This window comes from Drosophila sulfurigaster, chromosome X (genome assembly GCF_023558435.1).
Source record: "Drosophila sulfurigaster albostrigata strain 15112-1811.04 chromosome X, ASM2355843v2, whole genome shotgun sequence".
Classification (NCBI taxonomy): domain Eukaryota; kingdom Metazoa; phylum Arthropoda; class Insecta; order Diptera; family Drosophilidae; genus Drosophila; species Drosophila sulfurigaster.
Genome location: NC_084885.1, coordinates 23,011,998 through 23,037,089, shown reverse-complemented (window position 1 = coordinate 23,037,089; position 25,092 = coordinate 23,011,998). Strand labels below are relative to the sequence as shown.

The window sequence follows — 25,092 nt, the reverse complement described above, 5'->3', positions numbered from 1 at the left end:
ACTATGATGTGGTCACACTGCGCGGAGTTCATGCAAAACAGCTGATTGGCATTGCTCTAGGCCGACATCTTAGTTTTCGGTCGGCATTTTGCTGCTTGTCAGTGTTTTTCTTTTATTGTGATAATTGCAAATTTGCAATACGAATATTTTGCCCGGCGATTAATATATTGTAAGACGGTGTTTTTTTTTGTTCAACTTACATGCAAATCTCACTTGCACGCCACGTAAACGAAATAGAATATTCCAGATAGGCGCAAAAACTTTTACGGTACATTTCACAAAATAAGTTGTAACGTTGTAGTTGTTTTCATTTGTGTGTTGTGCTTTTGTTTCTTATACCCGCTACCACAGTGTAGAGGGGTATTATAACTTTGTGCCCGTGAGAAATGTGTGTAACAGGCAAAAGGAGCTATCCTCGACACTATAAAGTATTTATTTTCGTAATCGGCGTCAACAGAGACGATATGCAAATATTCGTCTTACTGTCCGTATGAGCACCTAAATCTTATAGGCTATCATAGTAGAGATACAATTGTTTTGTACAATATTGATATTGTTGCACGCATATTTACCAGGCCCACTTCCGTCCAAGAAAACCGAACAAAAAGAATAGCAAGTTTAGTTTTAAGGCTCTAGCTGCGATTTTTGGCACACACAATAAAAGCCACAGTCTTTATGATTTCTAAATTTGGTTGTGATCAAAAAGAAACTTAAAAGTTATTCATGACCAAAGCTGACTGTAGTTGTCGGGTTGCTTTGGTTGAAAATTTCGCACATTTACTATTCTATGGTATATTTTGAATATCGTAGTATATCGATAAACGAAATATACATTTTTCTTTATAAATATACCAAATTTATATTGATTTGGTATACTTTAACTATAATATCGCAGTCTTTTGCTTTGAGTGAATATCTTACACTCAACTGAAGTTTTCTTACTTGTTTTATAGGCACAACGAAGCTTACGAGATGAGTGCACAGCCGAGTCCCTGCATGAATCCCCAACAGCAACAGCCTACCGAGCAGGAAAAGGTAAAAAGAGTGATTTTCTGTCAATGTGTACATTGATTTATATGTATATTGTTCTCGTCGGTAGGTTTATCAATGGATAAACGAGTTGGCGCATCCGGATACAAGAGAGACGGCCTTGCTGGAGCTGAGCAAGAAGCGTGAAACGGACTTGGCACCGATGCTGTGGAACAGTTTTGGCACCACTTGCGCCCTGCTTCAAGAGATTGTCAACATCTATCCATCGATAATGCCACCGACACTGACGGCGCACCAATCGAATCGAGTGTGCAATGCGTTGGCGTTGCTGCAGTGCGTCGCCTCGCATCCGGAGACGCGAACAGCGTTCTTGCAGGCGCAAATCCCATTGTATTTGTATCCATTTCTATCGACCATTTCGAAGACGCGGCCCTTTGAATATCTGCGCTTGACCAGCTTGGGTGTGATTGGTGCGCTGGTGAAAACGGATGAGCAGGAGGTGATTACGTTTCTGCTGACCACCGAAATTGTGCCACTGTGTTTGACCATTATGGACAGCGGTTCGGAGCTGAGCAAAACCGTCGCCACGTTCATCATTCAAAAGATCTTGTTGGACGAATCGGGATTGTCGTACATTTGTCAAACCTATGAGCGTTTCTCTCATGTGGCCATTACGCTGGTAAGTTGAGTCCGCTTTGTAATTGTTCTCACTTCATTTCGCTTACTTTTGCTTTAGGGTAAAATGGTTATACAACTGGCTAAAGATCCTTGTGCGCGCCTCTTGAAACATGTTGTACGTTGCTATCTTCGACTCTCCGACAACACACGGTGAGTAGTTGCATCTCTTTCGCACAAACTGGCATATCATGCTGTCCCTTTCTATTGTATGCAGTGCCCGCAAAGCACTTGGCCAATGTTTGCCTGATCAGCTGCGCGATGGCACATTCACACAGTGCCTGCAAGATGACAAATCCACTAAGCAATGGCTGCAGATGCTCATCAAGAATCTAGAATTGGGCGCCGCACAGCCGCCAGGCGCAGATCCCCGTCAAATTGGCATGTCCCCACTGGGCTCCTAGACTGTACATATGTATATCATCAACAACATCCCAAACAAGAGAGAGAGATAAAGTGAGAGAGAGAGAAAGAGAGTTGAGAGTATATCTCAACCCCAAATACACTACTTATTACTGCCCAGACTCTATCTAAACAAAACAAAAACACATACTAGCAGTTAAGCATTGTTTGGTTAATTATTAAGTGTCCTCCACCTCAAGCCCTGCCCTGCGTCCGCACTGCTGCTGCGATAGTTAATAAATTATATTATGATCTTAGGTTCTAAGAACTTTGTTAATTCGAATAGAGCTTTGCATATATAACAAAATCATACAAAACAAACAAACAAAACACTAAAATACTATCGAAACAATACTGTTGCTCTTTCCAAATACCATTTACAAGTCCTTAGCTGTAATTACACCTAATTACAATATAAATATATTAATGTATATTAACTGATTACAACATGTATACATTTAAATCAAATAAAAAACAAATTTGTCGATTGTGAAAAGAAAAGAAGCAATAACAAGAAATGACCTTGCTCTTGCTGTCGTTGGGCACAACTACTCATAGATGGCGCCAGTTGCAAGTGCGCCTATAGATGGCGCATGCAGCACAATTGACTGGCTGGCACTGTAGATGGCGCCAGCGTGGCGAACGTTACTTGCTGCGCATTTAAACAAAAAAATTTGTTAATTGGACTTTTGTGTACTCTTGAAACTTGTTTGTTTATGCATCTGAAAAGCGTGCAATTTGCACTAGATCTGTTGCCTGTCAACCGACTGACAAATGGCCTTAGCTTAAATTCGTTCAAAAATCAAATGCGATGGCTGTGATTTTCAATTGCAACGTTCAAAACACATATTTATTATGGACACACATAATACACATGTATATATACACATATACAAACAATACAGATATATAATATATATATAATTAATGACAACATCACAAGTACACATTTAATAAAGATTCTACATAGCAACAGCTGCGACCACAAAAAAATTGACGACGCACCACAAAAATTGGGGAGCAAGGGGAATTCCCCCTCCCATTACAATTGGAATTATTCAGCTTTACAGTGTGTGTGTGCAGGATAATCTATGTATGAATGTATGCGTAAATTACTCGTATATATCTAGGTTGAATACAATATATGCAGTTTTCTTTTTCTTTTTACTTTTATAGTACAAACATTGATCACATCAAGGTTTTCAATTTCACTTGCGTATTATTAGCGTAATTATTATTATTATAATGTGATTCTTTTGCCGCCCCACCGAGAAACACGGCCACGCCTTCAAACGGACAGCAGCGTGACGAGAGGGGTTGGATGGAGGGGAGGTAAAAGGATCACATTTTGCGTATTATGCACATACTATATACATACTTTTTTCTCATTTCGTATAACTAACTTTCGTGTGTGTGTAAATCGACAAAATTACTTTACTGCTGCTGCGGCTGTTGTTGCTGCTGCTGCTGCTGTTGTTGTTGCTGTGGCGCAGCTGCTCCGTCTATGGCCGAGGCACGACGTGCCAGCTCCGCCTGCGACTGCAACGGTCCTTGCAACTGTGGCAAGGCGCACAGCTGATCGAGGAGCTCAAAGCCGCTGCGCCATATCAAGAGATTCGCACGCAATTTCAATTTATTGCGATTCTTAATCAAATGCCGTTCCATGGCGAATCCTTGTCGGGCACAGGCAAAATCGCAGGCACGCTGCCGCAGCACGGGACAAATATCATTGTTGCCATCGCCCACATAGAAGACGTGATCGTAGCGGATATTGAAACGCAAATCGCGTTCAATGACAAAATGCTCCAGCACACGTCCTTTGCACAAATTGCTGGCGCTGAGTTTGCAATCGGTTTGCTGATGATGCGGACGGACCTGCAGCTGTCCGTTGTCATCGAAATGGGCGGGATTGGTGAAGATGCCGTCGAAGCAATCGCATAGATTGTGCGCCCGTAGCCATTCCTCAATGAAAACGCTATTCGAATCGCTAATGATGATCAAATCAAAATTGAGACGCTTCTTCAAATGCTTGATGAGACGCACAAAGCCGGGCACTTCGGGTATGCAGCGTATGGTGTCGCGTATACGCGATTCGGCCACTTGTTGCACGTGCAGCAGACGAAACACCTCGGACATGTATTCGGTCCAGCAATCGTTCTCCATCAACTCGTTGAGCAGCGTCGAACTAATCAGTTCGTTGGGCAGCAAATCTCTGACCACAGTGTCCGTGTTTTGCGACACAATTGTGTGATCGAAATCAAAAGCGGCCAAACGACGACGCTGCTGCTTCCCAAGGCCACCACCAGTAGAGTGGGTGGCGTTGGCGGTGCCGCAGGCGTTGGCAGAAGGGGAGGGGGCGGGAAGGTTCGCTGCAATTGCGTTGGCGTCGCTGGAGGACATCTTTAAATTTTTGTTGTTTTTTTTTTGGTTGTTGGCCTGTTGCTGACTTTGGCACTGCTGCAAAGCACAACACTTTGAAAATAAAAACAAATTCCCAACTGCTTGGCAGTCGCCTGCTGCTATATTGCAGTTGCAATTAATATTTGGCTTTTCTCTGTATGCGTTTTCCAGGCGTAGGCTTGCGCTTTTGCAGCAACTTTATGCGCGACGGCAGCGTTGCCATCCGTTAGGCTGCTCAACTCAACTAACTGACAGTCGCTGACCGTCTGACAGTCTGGCAAGGGGTAAAGGACTAGAGATGGAGCAAACTTGATAGTTGGCGCCATCGATACCGGACGATTGTGTTTTTGTATGCCATCGATAGTTGTCATCAGTATCGTTCACTATGTCTATTTATAAAAATAATCTGTAGGTTTTATAAAAATATTTATTTGGGTATTCTTAGCAGTAAACCTTCTTCATGTTCCGAGCTCTACTTTCAGAAGCTAACATATTTGGCATTCAAATAATTTTACTTAAGTCCCAAATGATATAGACAAAATCAGTGTTATAAAACCGTGAAACAGTTATAAACGCCTGTGAATTCAAAACGGACGAATATTAGTTGTTTGCATAAATTCAATGCAATATCGGCAGTGAAGAGACTCCATTCCGAGAAAGTACTTGGCCATTAATAGTGCTGGAAATGGTATCGATATTGCTTCACCTATAGAAGAACGCGCCAAATTATGTTTCCAACAGTGTGGCTGTTTCGCCCTAGTAACAGTTGTACTTTTCTTTTGGTATTTTTGCAGTTTTGGTCCTTTTTGCATTTTGTTTAAAAACTTGGTTTTTTAAAATTATTTTTCATTTATATTTTCATTTTGAACTAAATTATATTTTAACTAAATAAATAATTATTTTGAAACTAAAATATTATGAAGTAGTTGTATGATTAAATTAGAGCTAATTACATATGTTAATAAAGTTAATAGTAGTTAAAGTTAAAAAGATTCATCAATGCATATAAAATAAATTAACTATGTTATTTTCCTTAACTTATTATTTAAACTCAGATTATATTATTCAAAATAAATATTATTTTATTTATTTTTAATTATACAATCAACAAAGTTTACTGTTTATAATTTAAAATGGGAATTTTTGCTTCAAATATAAAATAAATTTTAATTTAATAATTATATATGTATTTATTGGCAAGCTTATTGGTAGCCAGGCAGGCCTATTGGGATTTGTCAAAATTTAATTATAATTAATATATAAAATAAACAGCAGTAGCAAACACGCTGATTGCAAATGCTGTTGAATGTCCTCGTGTTATCGATAAACATTGAATTATAGTCGAGTGTTACTCATTCTTATTGCGTATTTGTATTATAATATATTGTGATAATACCTTTTTTAATGTGTTTAGCTAAGTTAATTCTTAAAAAAAAATAGGAAGTGTTCTTATAATGAAAATTTGCAATTATTTAAACCGAATGCGATAACATTTAAGAAGCACGCTTGCACATATTCGATTTAATTTCGATCAGACAAATGAATTTGTATTATTACTAAATTTGGTGAAAGGAATAGATTACGTTCAATTCGTTTGTTTTCTGGTTGTGGCAAGAAAAGAAAAACGCTATAATATCAGAGCTGGTATATTTGGATTATGCTTGCGCATTGCGGAAGTGACGGTATATTCAGTATATTTTGTGAGCGAAAATGGCTGATTTTGGTGGGAATGGCTGCGGTCACGCTGTTAGTGTTATATTCCAAGCGAAAAACCCAAAAACACTGGCAGACAGCGCGAGCAGGGCATATATATACATTTATTTAATAATGAAATGTTAAAACCGAGAGGTGCGCGCCGAATTTGCAGTTTGCGTTTACACATACATACATATGCGGACAATTCAAATTGTTAACAATCAACAAACAAATTTCTGCGTCGTCGTTTTGTGTGCTGTTCGCTCGCCTCGAAATCGTTAAAAAAAAAAGAAAAAAAAGTGCGTGGAAAAGTGTACGACGAGAAACCAATACACGGAAAGTGGGACAACCGAGCAGCGCTACGCTTTTGGATGTATGTGTGTTAATATTGTGTGTTGTGTGTAGTGTATGTGTATATGTATATGTTTAGTGTGTGTGTGTGCAAGTACGGGTAATTTGTACCGACTACAGTCACAGCAGAAGCAGCAGTCTCAGTCAGCAGCAGCGGCAGAGTCTCCTCACAGTGTGTGTGTTTTATTTTACTTTTTTTTATTAAGATATACATATACACATACATATGTATATTCCAACAAATGAAGAGTAATATCAACGACAAGAAAAAATAAAAGTGCAACGAAATGTTGACAAAAAATGTGTTGTCTGGCTGCAAATAAAAACAAAACATGTTCAATGGCTTAACACACAAAGACACGCGCACTCACACACACACACACACACGCTCGCACACCGTTGTACTACGTTATACACGCGAATTGCATGCAAAGAGAAGGCGCTCAACTTCTACTCCATCTTCTTTTGTCTGACGTTTTGCCGCATGGTGAGTTTATTGCCTGACTGCTGCTGTTGTTGTTGTCGCTGTCGTTGTTGGGTCAGTTTTCGGCGTCTTGTTGTGTTGTGCGTTTTTTGCTGTTGTATTTTTTGCCCTATTCGCTGTTTCTTCGTATTTTGATTTTCTTTTCTATGATTTTTTTGCGCATAGCGCTTAGCGCATGTATTTTGTGTTTGTTTTAAGAAACTGTTGTTGGACAAACGCCGTCATTTCGTTAGTTGCGCGGGGGTCGTCGCCAAAGCAAATGCAAATGCATTGCATACATAAGTATGCATGTGTGTGTGTGTGCGTGCATAAACGTGCATATGTGTATGTGTATGTGTATGTATTTTCTCCATGCAGCGCTGCGGCACGGGCGATTGCCTTTCATATGCTAGTATTGGTGTCCATCTCTGTGCGCGCGTGTGTGTGTGTGTGTGTCTGCTGTGGTGAATTTGTAGCTCGTCTCGGGCCCATGGTGAATTTGTGTGTGAACAGTGTTGCCAACACATACGTCATTTAGCAGCGCTCTCTATGTGTGTTGTGCACTACTGTTGTTGTTAGTGTATGGCTGGCGTACCAATGTGGCGCGGTTTTCTCAATTTCTGCCTGCTCTGGAGCAGACAGCTGTGTTGCCGCGCATGTTTCCACGCTTACGCAGCGCATTATTAACAACGTTTGTTGTTGTTCTTGTTGTTGTTACTATTGCAGGCTTCCCCAGCCAGAGCTGCCTAGCTTCTTCTTCTTCTTGTTTTTGTCGGTGGTGTGCGTTGTCGCTGCCTTTTTTACTGTTTACGCGGCAATTCTTATTCGCCGCTTATTTCATGCGATCTCCGCACAAAAACCACATTTAATTATCTTTTTCAAATATTTAAATTATTATATATCAACTTGAGTTAGTTATCAACTAATATTTGAGCAACTTATTTGATATTTATTATTTTCGGGGAGGGGAGTGTGTAATAATCAAAATTCGTAATTGCCGGCATAGTGAGCATTTTTTGTTGTTTGTTGTCGCTGTTGTTTGAAGCTTTAGTTACCGTTTGCTGAAAAAAAAAACAAAAACAAAACAATACAAGCGCATACACGCTGCTCTCTCTCTTTCGCTCTCCCTCTCTCTCGTTACTACTCTCTTTTGCTTAGCTTTCACGCACACAACGAAATAATATGTATGCTTAATTGATATGCATATGCAAGCGGCAATCCCTATGTGTGCGTGTGTGTGTGAGAGAGAGAACAAACATTAAGCATTGCGATTTCATTGAATTTATGTGCAGCTAATCAAGCGATTACTATTATTAAAATCATAGACACAAACAAAGCTAGCAAATTTCCATGCACACACACACATACAAATTACTTACAATGTGTATGTGTGTGTGTGTGGAAGTTTGCTTGCAATTGTTTGCGTGTGTGCACGCTTTTTGTTGTTTGTCTCTCTTGTGCGTATGTGTGTGTGTGCGTTGAGTTCGTTCTCCTCGCTCTTCGTTGCATCAAGCGATCTCTATAAACTCACACACACACACATGCTTCTTCTTCTTCATATTTGGCATCCTTTGAATTGTTGTTGCTGCTGCTCAGTTATCTCATTCTCCTGTTGATCGAACTTTTCTTCCCCGCCATCGCTCATGTCCAAGTATTCCGAATCAACTTCCATCGCAGTCTCATCATCGTCACTCTCTTCCTCCAGACGCAACAACACATCCAACTGACGCTGTGTAAAACGCAACATGGGCTGCAATCCACCGTTATCCTTGCCTCCCCCTTGCCAATAGATTTGCTCCTCGTCACTTTTCCACTGTTCACTGTGCTGCTCCAGTTCCAGTTCAGGTTCCATGTCCAGTTCCGAAGTAGTTCTGCTATTGTTTGTTCTCTTCGCTGGCCGTTGTTTCTCTTTCTCCTTGTTGCTGTTGTTGTTGTTGTTGTTGTCCTCGTCGGCCAGCTTGCAGCAAATGACACGAAAAAGCAACCAACCGCCGGCCAAAGCCATCAACAGCTGTTCCATGCGTCCGAAACGCATCCTGCTGGATGCCGCAATGGATCCCGCTGGAAGCAGAATTAAATTTGTGCCCGGAATGCGTTCGCCGGTGGCCAAAGCGCGAAAGAGGCAAAGATGCTCCATCAACGGATGCAGCAGTGACATCAACATTTGTTCCTTTCTTTTTTGTGTTTTCTTTTTTCTCCAAAACTAACTATTGGGTAAACAAATAATACGCTTGCTGCTTGCTGCCTTGATACTCGATAATTTTGTGTGCTTTTATTTGTTGTGTTCACCCTGTTTTTCCCCTTTTTGCTTGACGATTCTCAGCAGCTGCTCTTCTCGCTTCGAGCGGCGTTTACACGCTGTTAGCAGCTGCGTTTACACGATCAAGAACATCTTGATTTACAATCTCTAGGAAAAACCTCAGTTCATTTTGCGTCTCTTGAGACATCTGAAGCCAAGTGGTGAGTGCAGTATATATGCCCTGTATTTGATAGCGAGTAGATATTCTTCGAAATTTTCTCTAGTTTTCCACAGCACCATAAAACTCCGGTTTTCTCAGTTCAAATGTTACATTTGCTTCATGTAAAAATCTATAAGAAAAAAACTCGAATTTTTTAGTTTCGTAAGCTTTGTGAACATATCGATATCAAGCGTAGAAATATCGAACACACTTTTTGAATAGTCACGCCATATTTTATCGATGTGAAATCGAATCGGAGCTCACCATATCAAAAATTAATAATAAAAATGGCTCGAAGCTATGCAAATTGCACTACTGATTTTTTAAAAATCATTCTGATTATATTTTTGATGATGATCGCTCATTTATTGATAATTTGCGCATCTGTTTTGCACTAAGAAATTTACCGTTGCAAATTTGTTTTCCATTTCGTGGTTGTGGAAACGCCAAAACGGGACTTGAATAACTATATAAAAAAAAAAATGAGTGACTGTGGAAAACGGGGCATTAAATCTTAGTATTATGAGAATGCGAATATTGATCTTTCTCTCCCGCTCTCTTTTTTTCTCACGGTTCTTTCTTTGCTTTACTTTCATTGTGCAAACATTGTTACCATCTTAAAGACTTAAGCTGTGGATAAATTTATTAAATCTTAATGCTCTATTAGTTCACCAATTGATGCCATTTATTAGCATTGTTTTTAACTTAGCTTCGGCTTTTGATTTGAGTTTGCATTGCAGTTGCAGCTTTGCAGTTAACTGCTCTCTCAGGATAATTGCCAAAGAGAAGACGTTATTTAAGCATTACATTCATAATCATGAAATAAAACTGTTTACTGAAATAAACTGTAAACGACTCTATTTGATAGCCAGTTAAAGTAATGAAACATATAATGCTTAAAGAGTGTTCTCTTTGGCATTTAACCTAAAACTGTCGCTAAGTGCAAAGCGCTAAAGTTAAAGCGTCATTAAGTTAACGCTTGAATAAATTTATAGTTCTCAAAGCCACTTTCAATATCTCCAACTTAGCAGAGCGAAAAATTATAGAAAATTGTCATGAATTTCATAATTGATGCAGTTATCTTGAATGTGCAGTTGAGTGCATTAATAGAAAGGTTACTACTCTGAAGACTTTAGTCTTATCTTATTGCAAGAAGGATTTGTATTATGTATATAAAGTTATAATAATATAAATATTGCAATTTATCTTTGAAGCTCATTTTTGAATTGTTTTATTGATTTATTTATTATATTTAATCTAGTATTTCATTTTAGAGAAGAGTTTACTAGGTTTCTTTGATTCGAAAAAAGTTTCTACACTTATTATGAATAAAGTTTAGTTTTGATTATAAAATTGTACATTTTCATTTATTTTTCATTTGTTTCTACTTATTATAAATTTCATCAAAGGAAACATAATGGAAATGTATACTTTTAATGGAAATTCGAATGCTCTTTAATTTTAGACAAGCATCAAGACTATGCTTTAGTTTATTGAATTTGTTTTTATTAATTATACAAATCCAACTAATGAAATCGTTTTTCTCGTTTCTTGTTGCAGGCAATTGCGTGTGGTGTGGATAAAGTTGAAAGCAATGAATGATTTACGCCAGCAACAGGTACAGGTAGCAGCAACATCGTCTTCAGTCAGCAGCCTGGCAGCAGCTCCGCACTGCGCCGCCACCAACACAAGCAGCAGCAACACCAGCAGCAGCAGCAACAGCAGCAACACAAGTAGCGCCAACGTGAGTCCACGTTCGAGCTCCAATTCGAATTCGAATTCCAGCAACGGCAGCCGGAGCAGCAGCAACACCAGCAACAACTACAAAGCAGCAACAGCTCAGCGACAAAGACAGCAACAGCAACAGCTTGAAGAGGAGGAAGAAGAGCAACAGGAAGTGAGCTCAACATCGTCGCCGGCACAGCGACAACAACAGCAGCAGCAGCCAGAGCAGCAGCAGCAGCAACAGTTGAATGTGTCGCCAGCAGCAGCAACGCACCAACAACAATTGCAGCAGCAGCAACAGTTGCAGCAACAGCAGCAGCAACATCAACAACAACAGCAACAGCAGCAACAGCTGGTGGGTCAAATAACCAGCACTACAGCATCGCCGCCGCAGCAACGACTGCGCGACGATGCGCAGCTGCCAAACAGCAACAGCAACACGAACAGCAACAACACTGGAGCAGCTGCAGCAGCTGAGACAACAACTGAGCTGCCTCCGGTTGTCGCAGCAATGGCCGCCACGGCCCTAGACATCAATGGCGAAGAGAACAACAGCAGCAGCAGCAGTAACAACAGCAACAGTAGCAACAACAACAACGTTCCAACAACCACAACAACAGCTGCGCTGGCAACAACAGCAGCCACAACAGGAGGAGCTGTTGGTCACAAGATCATATTGAAGCTATCCAAACATGGCAGCGAATCTCTGTCGTCGTCGTCCAGCAGCAGCAACAGCAACAATGACGAGCGTCGCGTTGAACCGCTGCGCATACAATTGCCAACACAATTGCCCAGCTCCTCATCATCCACCTCCTCCTCAACAGCAGCAGCAGCAACCTCCTCCGCATCAGCAGCAACAGCACAGCAGCAGCAACCAAGTCTGGTGCCAAAGATTACCATCAGACCGATAAAGCCAACAACACAAGATGCTGCCAATGCATCCAATTCGGATGCCTCATCCTCCTGCTCCTCATCATCGTGTGCGGACGCTGATGTCGATGCCGATGCCGATGCCGATGACGAGCAGCTGCCGCACATTGTGCCCAAGCTGACGATACGAGCAGCCAACGAGGAGCGTGTTAGCAGCGTGGTGCCCAAGTTGATTATCAAAATGCCCGATAGCGGCGATGGCGGAAGTCCCCACAAAAGTGCTGGAGGCGGAGGAGGAGGAGGAGGAGCAACAGCTGCTCCCACATTGCTGCCCAAGCTGACCATCAAGACGACAACGAAACTGGAGGGCAACGGCAGCGAGACGCAACTGTTGAGCTGCAGTTTGTCGCCCGCCTCAGCGAGCAGCTCTTGCGCCTCATCCACAAGCTCAGCTTCATCGTCGGAGCAATTGACGGTGCCGAAGCTGATGATCAAGACAACGCACGCTGGCAGTAGTTGCATCAGCAGTGAGGAGCAGCAACCACAGCAGCAACAGCAACAACAACAGATACCAAAGCTAACCATCAACATTAAGGAGCAGCAGCAGCATCAGCATCAGCAACCACAGCAGCAACAACAACACACGGTGATCATGACGCACGATGCCAAGAATGCTCAGTGCATACCCAAGCTAACCATCAAGACCAAGTCCATAGAACTGGACGAAGAGGAGGAACAGCAACAACAACAACAACAATTGGTGCCCAAGCTCACCATCAAAACGACGAGCAACAGTGAACAACAGCAACAGCAGCAACCGCTGCTCAAGTTGACCATCAAGAATCTATGCTCACCCAAGCACAAGGTGCGCGCTGTGCTCGAGGAGAAGGTTGTGACGCACACCAGCTCCAAGCTGACGCTCACCAACGGCGGCGATGTCAGCAGCAACAACAGCAAAGCGGAAGCAACTGTTGCTGCTGTTGATGATGAGCTGCGTCGCAACTCGGATGACATGGACATTGATGATGCGCTGTCCAAGGAGCATGATCCCAAAATGTTTCACAATCTGCCAGCAGCAACAGTTGCTGCTGCCGCTGTGGCTGCTGCCAGCAATGGCATCGAAGCCACACAACAGCAGCCAGTGCAACAGCAACACAACATTGTTGACATGGTGGATCTGACGTCGTCACCATCGCCCGGCTCCTCGCCAGCGCATGTTGTCAATAGCAGCAGCAGCAGCAACAATTATGCCGCAGCAACAGTTGCTGCCAGCGGCGGCGGCGGCACAACGAACAGCAGCGATTGCGGCTTTACGTCGGGGCAAAAAGAGAATCTGTTGCTTGAATGTTTGCGCATGCAGGCGGCACAAGCAGCAGCCGCAGCAACCGTTGCGCCCACAGCAGCAACTGTTGTTGGCAACAACATCTCAAATATATTGCTCAGCCAGTTGACGGCGCCGCCGAAGAATTTTAGCGGCCAGAACAACAACAAGAACTCGAACTCTGCTGTCGCTGCCAAATATCCGCAGCTCACCGAACGTCTCATGGCCAATGGCGGAGCAGCCAAAGATGCCGCAGCAGCAACCGTTGCAACTGCCACAGCAACAACTGCGCCATCAGAATCGATCATCGATTCCATTGAGATTCTGGACACGCCCGAGGGAAGTCCACAGTTGACGCCCTACATGCAAAGTGCCTACGACGAGTCAACGGATGCTCCAACAACGCCACCGCCACCAACACAGCAGCAGCAACAACAACAACAACAACAGCAGCAGCAGCTGGAGCAACAAGAACAACAAAAGTTGCTTGGCATTTACCAAGCGCATATGAATCTAAATCTGAATCTTAACCAGCATCGTAACCACAACAAAACAACAACAACTAACGACAATCAGACGTCGCCACAGCAACTTCAATTGCAGTTGCACAACAACAATGACAACAACCATCTGAAGCGACAGCAACAGTCGCCGCAGCAGCTGCAACATCATCACCATCAACAGCAACAGCAGCAGGATCTAAACGCAGAATCTCCCAGTGGCGTAAGTGTAGCATACAGAGACGATCTAAAGTATGGTTCGAAATTTATAACGCTGAACCGGTTTTTTGCATTAAAAAAAAATATAATTCGCAAGTTTCTCTAAAATTATCTTGTAATTTGTAAAACGGATTAGTTTAAATCACTTTGAACACTTTAGTTCTCAAGTTGAACCGGTTTTTGAACCAACATTTTCTTCACATCTTTAAGACAATTTGTTGCAGCTAAATTTGTATCATTTCCTTTCCTTTCCTTTTGTTTATTCTCAAATTGTTGCACTGAACCGCTTTTTGAACCAGTTTGAATGAAAAACTGCTTCAGTTTTGTCATTTATGTAAACGATAAGTTTGAATAACGTTTAAAACAACAAAAGAGGATGATTAGGAAACGAAAGCGAATGGTGAATCGAGAAAGTGAACCGCTTTGATTATTCAACTTAAATCGTTTCTACTAAGCTGAACCGGTTTTTCAACCAATCTTGCAAAACTTTTAAAATGGTTTACACATTTTAAACTTTATAAACCAATCAGAGCACAGATAACTATTGTTAAGATTTGCTAAATTTAGTTGAACCACTTTGCGAACCACTCCCAACATAAGTTGAACCACTTTATAACAACTTTAGAACAAGAAAGCATTTGAATAACTCGCTTTATTGTCGCTTTGCAGTTGCCGCCAAACAAACAGCGGCGCCTGGACAATAATGAGAACGACCAACAAACGCACAACTGCAGCAACGACACACCAGCAACAGTTGCTGCTACCGTTCAGCAGCAGCAACAGACAACGCCACCGACGCCGCATCGCAGTCGGAAGCAGAAACACGAGCGGATACTCAACACGGATTTGGAGGAGCAACAACAGCAGCTGAGCAATGGCAATCTGTTGCTGTCGTCGGTGGCAGCAGCAGCCATTGATGTGAATAACTTGGATGCAACAACAACAGGGGCAACAACAGCATTTCCTGGCACGCCCGCAGCAGGAGGAGCAGCAGCAGCCACGACAACAACAACGACGACAACTGGCAAAAGACGCGGCAGACCGAAGAGAAATGCAATTGACACCGCAGCAGCAGCAGCCACAGCGGCAGGAGCAACACCCGGCACACCAGCAACACCAGGCACGCCCATCAATGCGCAGGCCGAAAGTGCGGCCAAGTCGCGTCGTGTCCAGCTGCTGAGGAAGCGACTGGCCATCGATATGGTGCACAGTGCCGAGGAGCAGCTGGAGAGCAATGCGTTGTTGCCTGAACATCATGCGGAGCATAATCACATGGATGGCAGCAGCAGCGAAGAGGCAGCCCAACGTTTGGCCACAATGCTGACGACGACGACGACGACATCATCATCGACGGCGACGGCGATGTCAGGGACAACAACAACGCGACAACGCAACGATCATCGGCAACTGCGTGCCACACGACGCAGTGTTGTTGCCTCGCCAGCGGCCGCAACGCCAGCGAAGGCGACGCGCAAACGCATCAGCAAGGCTTCGATGTTGGCGGTGGAAGCGGCAGCGGCACAGGAGGCAGCGTTGCGAAATCTCTCGCGGTTCATTGAGGAGACAAACAACAACAACAGCAGCAACAATAACAGCAACAGCAATAGCAGCAGTAACAACAACATGTTCGCTTTGGCTCAAATCGATTTGACCATGTGCAGTTCCTCTTCCTCCACCAGCAATGGCAGCGCCGCCAACACAGCGTCATCAGCACCGACAGCAGCAGCAGCAACAACAACAGCAGCAACTGCAGCAGCGTCAGCAACAACAACGATTAGCTCCATGTTGCCGCCCACAACGATATTGTCGTCGTCGGATCCGCTGCCCGATGTCATCTTTCAGCCCAATGACTTCTCCTCCATCATGGCAACGCAGCAGCTGCGCAACAACAACAGCAGCAGCAGCAACAACAGCATCATGCACTTTCCGCACACGACAAACAGCTCGAGCATCAGCAACAGCGACTCCCACGACGAGGACAACTTCAGCGCACTGGAGCATTCTGGTGGTAAGCTTGCAAAAAATACTTATTAAAAAGTTGCAATTTAAACATTACTTGAAATTTACGCCGTTGGTTTGGTCACCGACAATGGCTTAGGAGACCAAGAAAAACCGACGGCGGCGGCGTAGCCTTTGTGGTGAATCGGCGGCTTCGGTAGCTAAGCCGTCGATTTTATCGGTGGCCTGCGGCGTATGCAATTTATCTAATTTTGTTTTTCAAAAAATATTGATTATTTGAATCGATTATTTAAAGAAATATTTTTTTACATTTGACGATATAGGTATGTATGTATTTACATCCTTCAAGGTCTGCAATTTATGCACTTTTGTTTTTCAAAATATATCGGTTTTTTAAATCGATTATTTACAGAAATAATCACATTTTACGATATATTTGTATCCTTCAAGGACTGCAATTTACACAATTTTGTTTTTAAAAAAAATATACATTTTTTTAAAGCGATATTTTTAAAGAAATAATTTATCACATTTTAAAATACATTTGTATCCTTAAAAGTTGTACGAAATGTTCACACGCCAAACGCTGCTGCGCCGTTATTTACGTGACCTGGCGCCGACGCGTTAGAAAAGACCAAAATGTTTCCTTTGTAATTCTTTTCAATTGCTTTTACAACAAATAATAACTAGTACAACTTGCATTTACAGATGAATCCTCGGCCCAGGGCAACAATATTCTCGCCACTTTCGGCGGCAGTCCAGCCCCTGCCACGCCCACTGGCCGTGGTCGCGGACGTGGCCGTGGATCCAGGGGAGGCGCTGGCGGCTCAGGATCTGCGCGCAGTGGCAGCGCAACGGGACGTGGCGGCGGCAACAATGCCAGCAATCTCGGCCAGCCACGTTTGCCGCGCATGGGACGCGGCGCCAGCGCCGTGGCCAAAGCCATCGCACTCAGTCGACCGCGTTGCGTCGGCGGACTCAAGCATCAACCAGATCCAGAGCGACTCAAGGGTCTCTTCAGTCCGGTGAGTGGCATTATTGTATACTGTTTGTTTAAGATTTCGGGAAGCATTTCCGACCCCATATGGAATATATGTAGTTTGTGTAAACATTCCGACTCTAAACACAAAAAACTAAATTTTGAAAAATTTAAACTGCATCGTTCATTCTGAGCTGCTTTCAAGTTTTATTTCATTTCAATTTAAATGGCAAGAAATTTAAATGGGTATAAAAAATGTCAATATAAAGAGCGAAACTGACTAAGAAAAAAAATAGAGTGTGAGAGAGAGAGAGAGAAAAAACTTAATTTGGCGGTGCGCACAGCACATAGAAGTAGTCTTTAAGGCCAAATGCAGGGTATGCGCATTTCAGTCAACATGAAAGTTTTTAGTTTGTGTGCTGCTTCTTCTTCGCGGCATGATTCATTCAAAGGATGTCACATTGTCTGTGTGGCCAAGCACATGTGCGTGCGTGTGCGAATGTCTGTGTGTGAGTGGGAGGTATTCTATGTGTGAGTTCGCTCTTTATTTTTTGGCTAATTTTCATTGTCTTACTATATTGCATCTTGTTTATGTTTTATTACGTAAAACTTGCTTACACCCAAGCAAGCACACACACACAGAACTAAACCAACCTACACACACACACACACACATTGCACAAAGTGCGCTCTGTGTGTGTACGTGTGTGTTTGTGTGTCGTAATTAAAATCAAAGGCGCGCGCGCGCTGCATTCATTGCCAACTGCTACCAAAAACGCAACCAATTGCAACAATAACAATAACAGCAACAGTAGCAGCTCTACTAACTACACATCAATAGCAACAACAACAACAAGAAAAGCAGCGGCATCGACAGCAGCATGCGAACGAAGCGCGACGTTATTGTTGTTGTTGTTGTCGTCTCTTCACCTGCGATTTTAATCAGCTGAACAATTTTTTTTGTCTGTTTCTTTGTGTCACTGTGTGTGTGTGAGTGTGTTGGTGCTTTTTTTTCGCTCGCTCTCTTTAATATGCGTCCGACGGCAACGGCATGCAAAAGCCACCTTCACCACACCTGCTGCGTCGAGAGAGCATCCAGAGTGCGGCAGAGCGAGAGAGGGAGAGAGAGAGAGCGCACTCAACAGAACCACGCTGCAGTCTCCCCACGGTTTGCTGTTGCTGTATATTTTTTGCATGCTGGCAACGCTGTACTCACTCGCTCTCTCTCCCTCTCTCTCTGTGGGACGCTAGTGCTGCCGGCGTCGCTGCTGCTGGTTGCGCAGCTTCGGCTGGCGCTGCTGTTTGGAGCAGAGCGCGCGAAACCCAAAATCAATGCCAAAAAAAAAATGAAAACAAAAGATTACTGCAAAATGTCCTAAATAGAAAAGAGTTTGTTTACAAATTTGATTACATTAATAATTGTTGTGTTGTTGTTGCAGTCGCCGCAGGTGTTTGAGGAGGACACACGGATGAGCGCCGATCTAAACAACAGCAATCAATCAATGACCAGCATGGAGCCACCGTTAACGCCGCAAAAGTAAGTAAACTGTTTCTATTTTCAATTGGGAACATTTATTCACTATCTCCCTCTCTCTTAGACAACAACTGGACTTTCTCAACAACGAGGAATCGCAATCATCGATGGTGAGCAGCGTCAGTTTGATGGATTCGAATCAGGGTCAATCGGTGGACGCCATCATCGGTTCGGCGATGAAGCGGCCCAAGAAGAAGAAGATGGAGATTTGCGTAGCCGAAGAGTGAGTTGGAGTTTCGCTAAAATCTTTGCCGTTTCTAACCTCACAATTTTAACAGTACGGAATTTAATGCCTCCTCGATTGCGGAATACGATTGGCCGCCACCCAAGGGTTGTTGTCCGTCCAAGAATCGGGATACATTCATGATCCAAGAGCAGGTTGCCCTCTACTTGGGCATCACCAGTTTCAAGCGCAAATATCCCGATTTACCGCGACGTCCCGTCGACATGGAAGAACGCAATTGGCTCCAGGAGAAGGGTTTGGTCAGCGAGAAAATGTGCGATCTGGGCATCACTGCGGTCTGGGCCTCCGACATCTTGGACATTATGTATGCCGATTTCTATGACAAGTACGAGGAGTACAAGGAATACATACGCCAGAAGCATCTGCGCGACATCGAGGCCAAGCAAAAGGCGCTCGGACTCACCGTGGGCAATGGACGCGGCTTGCAGGCCCGCGATCGTGCCATGCTCTCCACCAGCAAATGGAACGTCTACTTCAACAAAACGTAAGAGAAACCATTCTTTAAATGGACATTATCAAATTGGTTAAAATACTTGTTTTGTTTAATGAAGTTTTTGTGTACAGAAGAATCTTCTTTATAAGAATCTGTTGTAATAGAATATTCCTTTTTCTATTGAATGTCCCTTATGTAGAAGAATCTTCATTTTGTACAAGAATCTTCCTTCTGTAAAAGAATCTTCTTTCTGCAAAAGAACCTTCCTTCTGGAGAAAAATATTTCTTTCTTAGATGAAGAATCTTCCTTTTGTAGATGAATCTTTCTTTAGAAAGAACTCCCTTCGGTAAAAGAATCTTCTTTCTGTAGAAAAAATCTTCCTTATGTATACGAATCTTCCTTCTATCGAAGAATCTTCCTTTTGCAAATGAAATCTTCCTTCCATAAAAGAAGACTATTTTCCAAAAAGACTGTTTTCGAATGAAGAATCTTCTTTCTGTAAAAGAATCTGTTTTTCTGTAGAAGAATATTCCTTTTGTGAAAAACTATTCCTTTAGAAGAATCTTCCCAGGCCTCCCAACTTCTTTACAAATAATATTTGCTAATCTTTTTTATTTGATATTTGAATATTGAATATATCCAGCTAAGTATTATACATTATTTCCAAGTCTTTTCCAAAGATCGTCAGTTAAGTTATTCAAATCATTTCAGTGAATTTTCTCATGATTAGAATGGGAGAATCTTGAAGTTATGCTAACGAGTATCTCACCACAGTTGTTCTCTTTCTCAACTCTGTTCCCACACTAATTTGCAATCCTCTTCCACGTGTCATTTCTTTCCGTTTCTTAGGCGCAAGGAGGAGCGTGTGGCGTGTCTCGATCTGCAGACGTTCACAATGAATCTACCGGTGCCGCGATCGGCGCCCAGCTCGACGTTGTTGCATCGTTCGATCACGAATGCGGTGCGATCGGCTGCCCAGGCGGAGAACATCCCGGAGCCGCCGACATTGCTGCCGTCGCGTGTCTACGATGCCGGATATCAGCGAGTCGACTACGCCTATCCCTTGGCCTTGGTGCCTGGTCAGTTTTCGTCCAGCTATCGCCAGCTAACGCCCGCCGAGTTACGGTAAGTCCAAAGATGAGAAAAACAATTTATTTCTACCCATAGGGTAGAAGGGTATTATAACTTTGTGCCGGCAGGAAATGTATGTAACAGGTAGAGGGACTATAAAGTATACATACATACATATTCTTGATCAGCGTCAACAGCCGAGACGATCTGGCCATGATCGTCTGTCTGTCCGTCCGTCTGTCTGTCCGTATGAAACACTGGATCTCAGAGACTATAAGAGATAGCGCTATAATTTTTTCGACAGCATTTGTTATGTTTGCACGCAGATCAAGTTTGTTTCAAATTTTTGCCACGCCCACATGACAAAACTCGAATAACAAGCATGATTTTAAAGCCAGAGTCGCGAATTTTGGTGTATATAATAATAGCTATAGTAGTTGTGATTCCTAAGAATTGCGTTCGTTGCGATCAGATAAAAATTGTCGAAGTTATTAAAGAAATACTTTTGTATGGGCAAAAATGCCTACTTACTAGGGGTCTTAGTTGCTTTGGCTGGTAATCTGATATATTTTGCACTCTAAAAATACTAAAAAAAAAATATGTATGTACATGATATGGTATATTGAAATGGTACTACATTCAAGATATATGTACTAATGAATGTAGTATCAATATACCAAATATACCATTCGGCATATTTTTGATTTTAGTATATTTGTGGTATATTATTTTGGTATATTTTGACAATAATACCACAGTATTTTGCTTTTACTTAAAATGGGTATTGGGTATCTCAGAGTCGAGCACACTCACTCGACTGTAGCTTTCTTACTTGTTACTAATTGCTTTTTCTGGAATTTGCAGAGCTTATCCGCTAAACACAGTGCTGGAGAAGCCGCAGCAGCCAAAACAACAGCAGCAACAAGAAGAACAGCTGATTGATGCTGTTGTCAAGGCAGAGCCAGCAACAACAGCAACGGTAACGGTAACAAAAACAGCAGCTGCGACTGCAACGGTGCGACGCAGTCAGCGAGCTGCGCGCCAGCATCGTCACAATGATACAGCAACAACAACAACAATGGGAGCAACAGCCAAAACAACGTCCAGCGGCGGCGCATCGTACTACAGCGGCAGCAGCAGCAGCAGCGAAGCCAGCAGCAACAGCGACTCGGTAAGCACGACGCGCACTCTCACTCTTCCACTCTCTCTCGCTCTCTCTCTGTCTTTTTGGCATTCTCTTACGCTCTTTATTAACCCACCCCCAAAAAAAATCATATGCAAATTTTGCAGGAGAGTGATGGCGACAGCGACAGCAGCTGCAGTAGCAGCAGCAGCGCAAGCAGTGCAAGCAGTCGCAGCAGTAACGAAAGCAGTCGCAGCAGCAGCGGCAGCGCAACGAACTCGCAGTCGCAGCAGCGGGAACAGGACGCAAGATTAACGACGACGACGACGAATTGTGGCGTCTGTTTGCGCAGTCAGCATCGCAATGCGAAAAACATGCCCGAAGCTTTTATACGCTGCTACAGCTGTCGGCGTCGAGGTAAGTTGGAAAGCGATTGCTGTCAGTGCTGCCAACTTGTGTGAACTTGTTAATCGCTTTAAAGCTAAGTACAAACGATGCAAACAATTTGCAGCAAGTTGAATACCTTTTTTTTTTTTTTTTAACTTAATTAATCTTTATTAAGTCTTGAACCAGTACAGCAAGAAGAAAAGAAGAAGACTTATTTGAACCAAACTTTATATATCATTTAAATTGATTACTGCAATCAAATTTGCACGTACATTATCCATATTAGCTAAAATATTGAATTAGCCAAAGTAAAAATTAAATACTTTATGCTGTTATAACTAAATTTTATCTGGAAGTTGTGTCGCTAGTTGTCGCTAGCATTGCTATTTCAAAGTTCACAGTTGTATAAAAACGAGTGAAACCATTTTGCTGCAAACAAATTGCAAATTATTTTCTACTTGCTGCAAATTGTTTGTTGTGTTGTGTGTACCTAGCTTAAGAATACAATTTTCAATGAAATACTTATTAAATTTCACTTTTTTACAGTGCATCCCAGCTGTATTGAGATGCCACAGCGCATGGTTAACCGCGTGCGCAATTATAATTGGCAATGTGCGGACTGCAAGTGTTGCATTAAATGCCGCAGCAGCCAGCGACCCGGTAAAATGCTCTATTGCGAGCAATGCGATCGCGGCTATCATATTTATTGCCTAGGCGTCAAAACAGTGCCTGATGGTAAGTCTCTAAATTGAAATAGAATTGTAATTGGAACTACAACTAATCATAAATTGTATATTATTTTGTAGGTCGCTGGAGCTGTGAACGTTGCTCGATTTGTATGCGTTGCGGTGCCACACGACCCGAAGGATTGCCAACGATTGTCTCACCGCCCAACGGTGTCGCCGTCGATGGGTCGTCGCTGGTCAAACCGGTCAAGCACAAAAAGGTGAAATGGATGAACGAGTATCGCATCGATCACATCACCAATTTGCGCGAACACTGTTCGATGCTCTGTGTGCCGTGTGCACGCGCCAAGCCCACCAAACGTACGCCAGCTGTTCCTGCTCCAACTCCAACTGCAGTTGCGACTGCCAGCAACAATCAGTCGTCTCCTCCGCCTCCTCCTTCTGCTCCTTCAGCCACGGCAGCAACAGCAGCTGCATCGCCAGTTCAACAACAACAGGCAAATGGGTCTACGACAACAACAACGGAGCAAGCTTTAAGTCCCACAGCGTCTCCAATGGTGCAAACGACAACGCTGCCCGTTGAGGCGGTCAGCAATACGCCTGTGACAGCGAAGCGACGGCAGCTGACGACGGCAGTCGAGATGATAAATGAGAGCAACAGCAGCAGCAGCAGGGAAGCGGCATTTGAACCCATGTACATTAGTTATAAGAAGCAACAGGATAATGGCAGCAATGTGGTGGACAGTGCTCTGATGTTGGTTGCTGATGGAGGAGTGGCTACGTCGACTACAGCAACAGCCACAGCAACAATCACGACAACAACAACAACAGCAACGTCCTCGTCTTCGTCATCGTCATCATCAATTGGGATAGCGCCTCCGCCGGTTGTTGCCTGAGTGGGGGTTATTCGTTATTGTGCCAAGCGCACTCTAACGGACTTGTAGTAAGAGCGAGCGAGCGAGCAAGAGAGAGAGAGAGACAGAGAGATAGCGCGGGTCGCGGTGCAGTCACCACACCCCCCAAAAACACCCACCCAATCCCCTCACACACACACACACATACACAAATGCGTGCATAGTATTAACGAAGAAAGGAGGAAAAGGAGAAGGAAAAGAAAAGAAAGCGCCGCTATTTTTGTACATGTCTGCGGTTTGGCGTATGTTAATAAATAATTATTATTATAGTTTTTTTTTTTTGTTTAATTTGTAATTGTTTTATATTATATTCACATACAATTATGTTACTTAAGAGAGCAACAAGTGCGAATTATGCTAATTACAACACACACACACACTCACACATACACATACATGACAAACACACACACACACAATAACAAATTACGAAAATGATCAACAAATTATGTTCTTTCTATGCCTAAGTTCAATTGTTTAGTATATTTAGCAATTAAGAACACACAACTTTCTCACACACACACACACACACACACACACACACACATGCAACACACTCACACACATAGACACAAAAAAGAGTTCATTAGTAGCTGCATTTTAGTTGAATTATTTTTAATTGTTTTCTGTGTGCGTCCCTTTTTGGCGTTGCCAGACTGTTGACCATCATCATCGTCATCATCATGTAGTGTACTGTAAACTGTCTGGCAACTCTGCGCTCTGGCTGCAAAGAAACAACAACAAACAAGCAAACAAATCACACTTATGAAACGTATTTACAAACTTTAGTATGTGTTTTAACTAATTTAAATTACAATTGTTATCCGTGTTGTCTCTACACACCTCCCCCACCCCCACCCCTCATCATCCACTCACACACACACACACAGCAGACACTGTGTGCGTTCGAAATAATGCAAAAGAGAAATATCATACAAAAATCATGTCTATGTATGGCTAGCTTATACAATTGTACTATACAAATAATATACATATAAATACATATATATATATATATACACACTATGGATAAATTAAAAAACAACTAACATTATTGTATGTAATAATAATAAAAACAAACAAAAAAATTATTGCGCTAATTGGGCTGAAACTTTTTTTTATATATACACATACATATATATGTATAAACTACTACAAATTGTGTTTATACTTCTAAATACTACCTAAAAAAACAAACAGAAAAAGAAAAAAGAAACTAATTATGTGTATTTTGTTTAAGTTGTAAGTTTAGTGATGTAAATTAATTAAGAGCCAAATACAAATGCAAATGCACACGCATGCATATGTGTGTGTGGGTGCGTGCGTGTGCTTATGTATGCGTGTGTTTGTATGTACATATTAGTAGTGTCTTTAACAACAACAACAACAAGAATATTTACTATGTATGAGAGATTAGATATTAAGGATGTATTATACATGTAATTAACGCTAATGCTTCACACACACTCACACTCGTATATATAAAATCTTTGAAGCACAAGCAAAGGAAAGAGAAATGAAAAAGTGTGGCCACACTTGACGACGTAACGTGTAGCGTAACGTAGCGTAACGTAACGTAATGCAATCGGTCTACTTAAACGCATCAGCAGTGTTTGGTAAAAATCTAATTTTCCATTCAGAAACTCGTATGCAATAAGTCCTTTATTAAGTGAATTATTATAATACACACC

At 42.5% G+C, this 25,092-nt stretch overlaps 3 protein-coding genes across 5 annotated transcripts; 2 read left to right on the top strand and 1 right to left on the bottom strand.

Annotated features, from left to right (window-relative positions):
* The first annotated feature begins 23 nt into the window (after window positions 1–23).
* LOC133848977 (CCR4-NOT transcription complex subunit 9) lies at window positions 24–2,211 on the top strand. 2 transcript variants are annotated; one of them, XM_062284761.1, is made up of 5 exons: window positions 24–169; window positions 954–1,035; window positions 1,100–1,669; window positions 1,727–1,818; window positions 1,883–2,211. In XM_062284761.1, the coding sequence occupies exons 2-5, from the start codon at window positions 973–975 to the stop codon at window positions 2,067–2,069; spliced, it is 912 nt and encodes a 303-aa protein (XP_062140745.1). In that variant the 5' UTR covers window positions 24–169; window positions 954–972; the 3' UTR covers window positions 2,070–2,211. The 2 variants fall into 2 exon arrangements, with proteins under 2 accessions (XP_062140745.1, XP_062140743.1); XM_062284759.1 differs by having other exon boundaries at window positions 44–268.
* LOC133848976 (pyridoxal phosphate phosphatase PHOSPHO2) lies at window positions 1,207–4,746 on the bottom strand. The gene has a single exon (XM_062284758.1). The coding sequence runs from the start codon at window positions 4,465–4,467 to the stop codon at window positions 3,502–3,504; it is 966 nt and encodes a 321-aa protein (XP_062140742.1). The 5' UTR covers window positions 4,468–4,746; the 3' UTR covers window positions 1,207–3,501.
* Window positions 4,747–6,222: 1,476 nt separating this feature from the next.
* LOC133848957 (supporter of activation of yellow protein) lies at window positions 6,223–25,091 on the top strand. Of its 2 annotated transcripts, none has more exons than XM_062284719.1 (12): window positions 6,223–6,535; window positions 10,996–14,074; window positions 14,740–16,078; window positions 16,738–17,054; window positions 18,448–18,545; window positions 18,607–18,765; window positions 18,821–19,270; window positions 20,070–20,345; window positions 21,156–21,462; window positions 21,582–21,831; window positions 22,348–22,536; window positions 22,608–25,091. In XM_062284719.1, coding segments are annotated over exons 1-12 (7,242 nt in total). In that variant the 5' UTR covers window positions 6,223–6,533; the 3' UTR covers window positions 23,384–25,091. The 2 variants fall into 2 exon arrangements, with proteins under 2 accessions (XP_062140703.1, XP_062140704.1); XM_062284720.1 differs by having other exon boundaries at window positions 6,223–7,000.
* Window position 25,092: the final 1 nt, after the last annotated feature.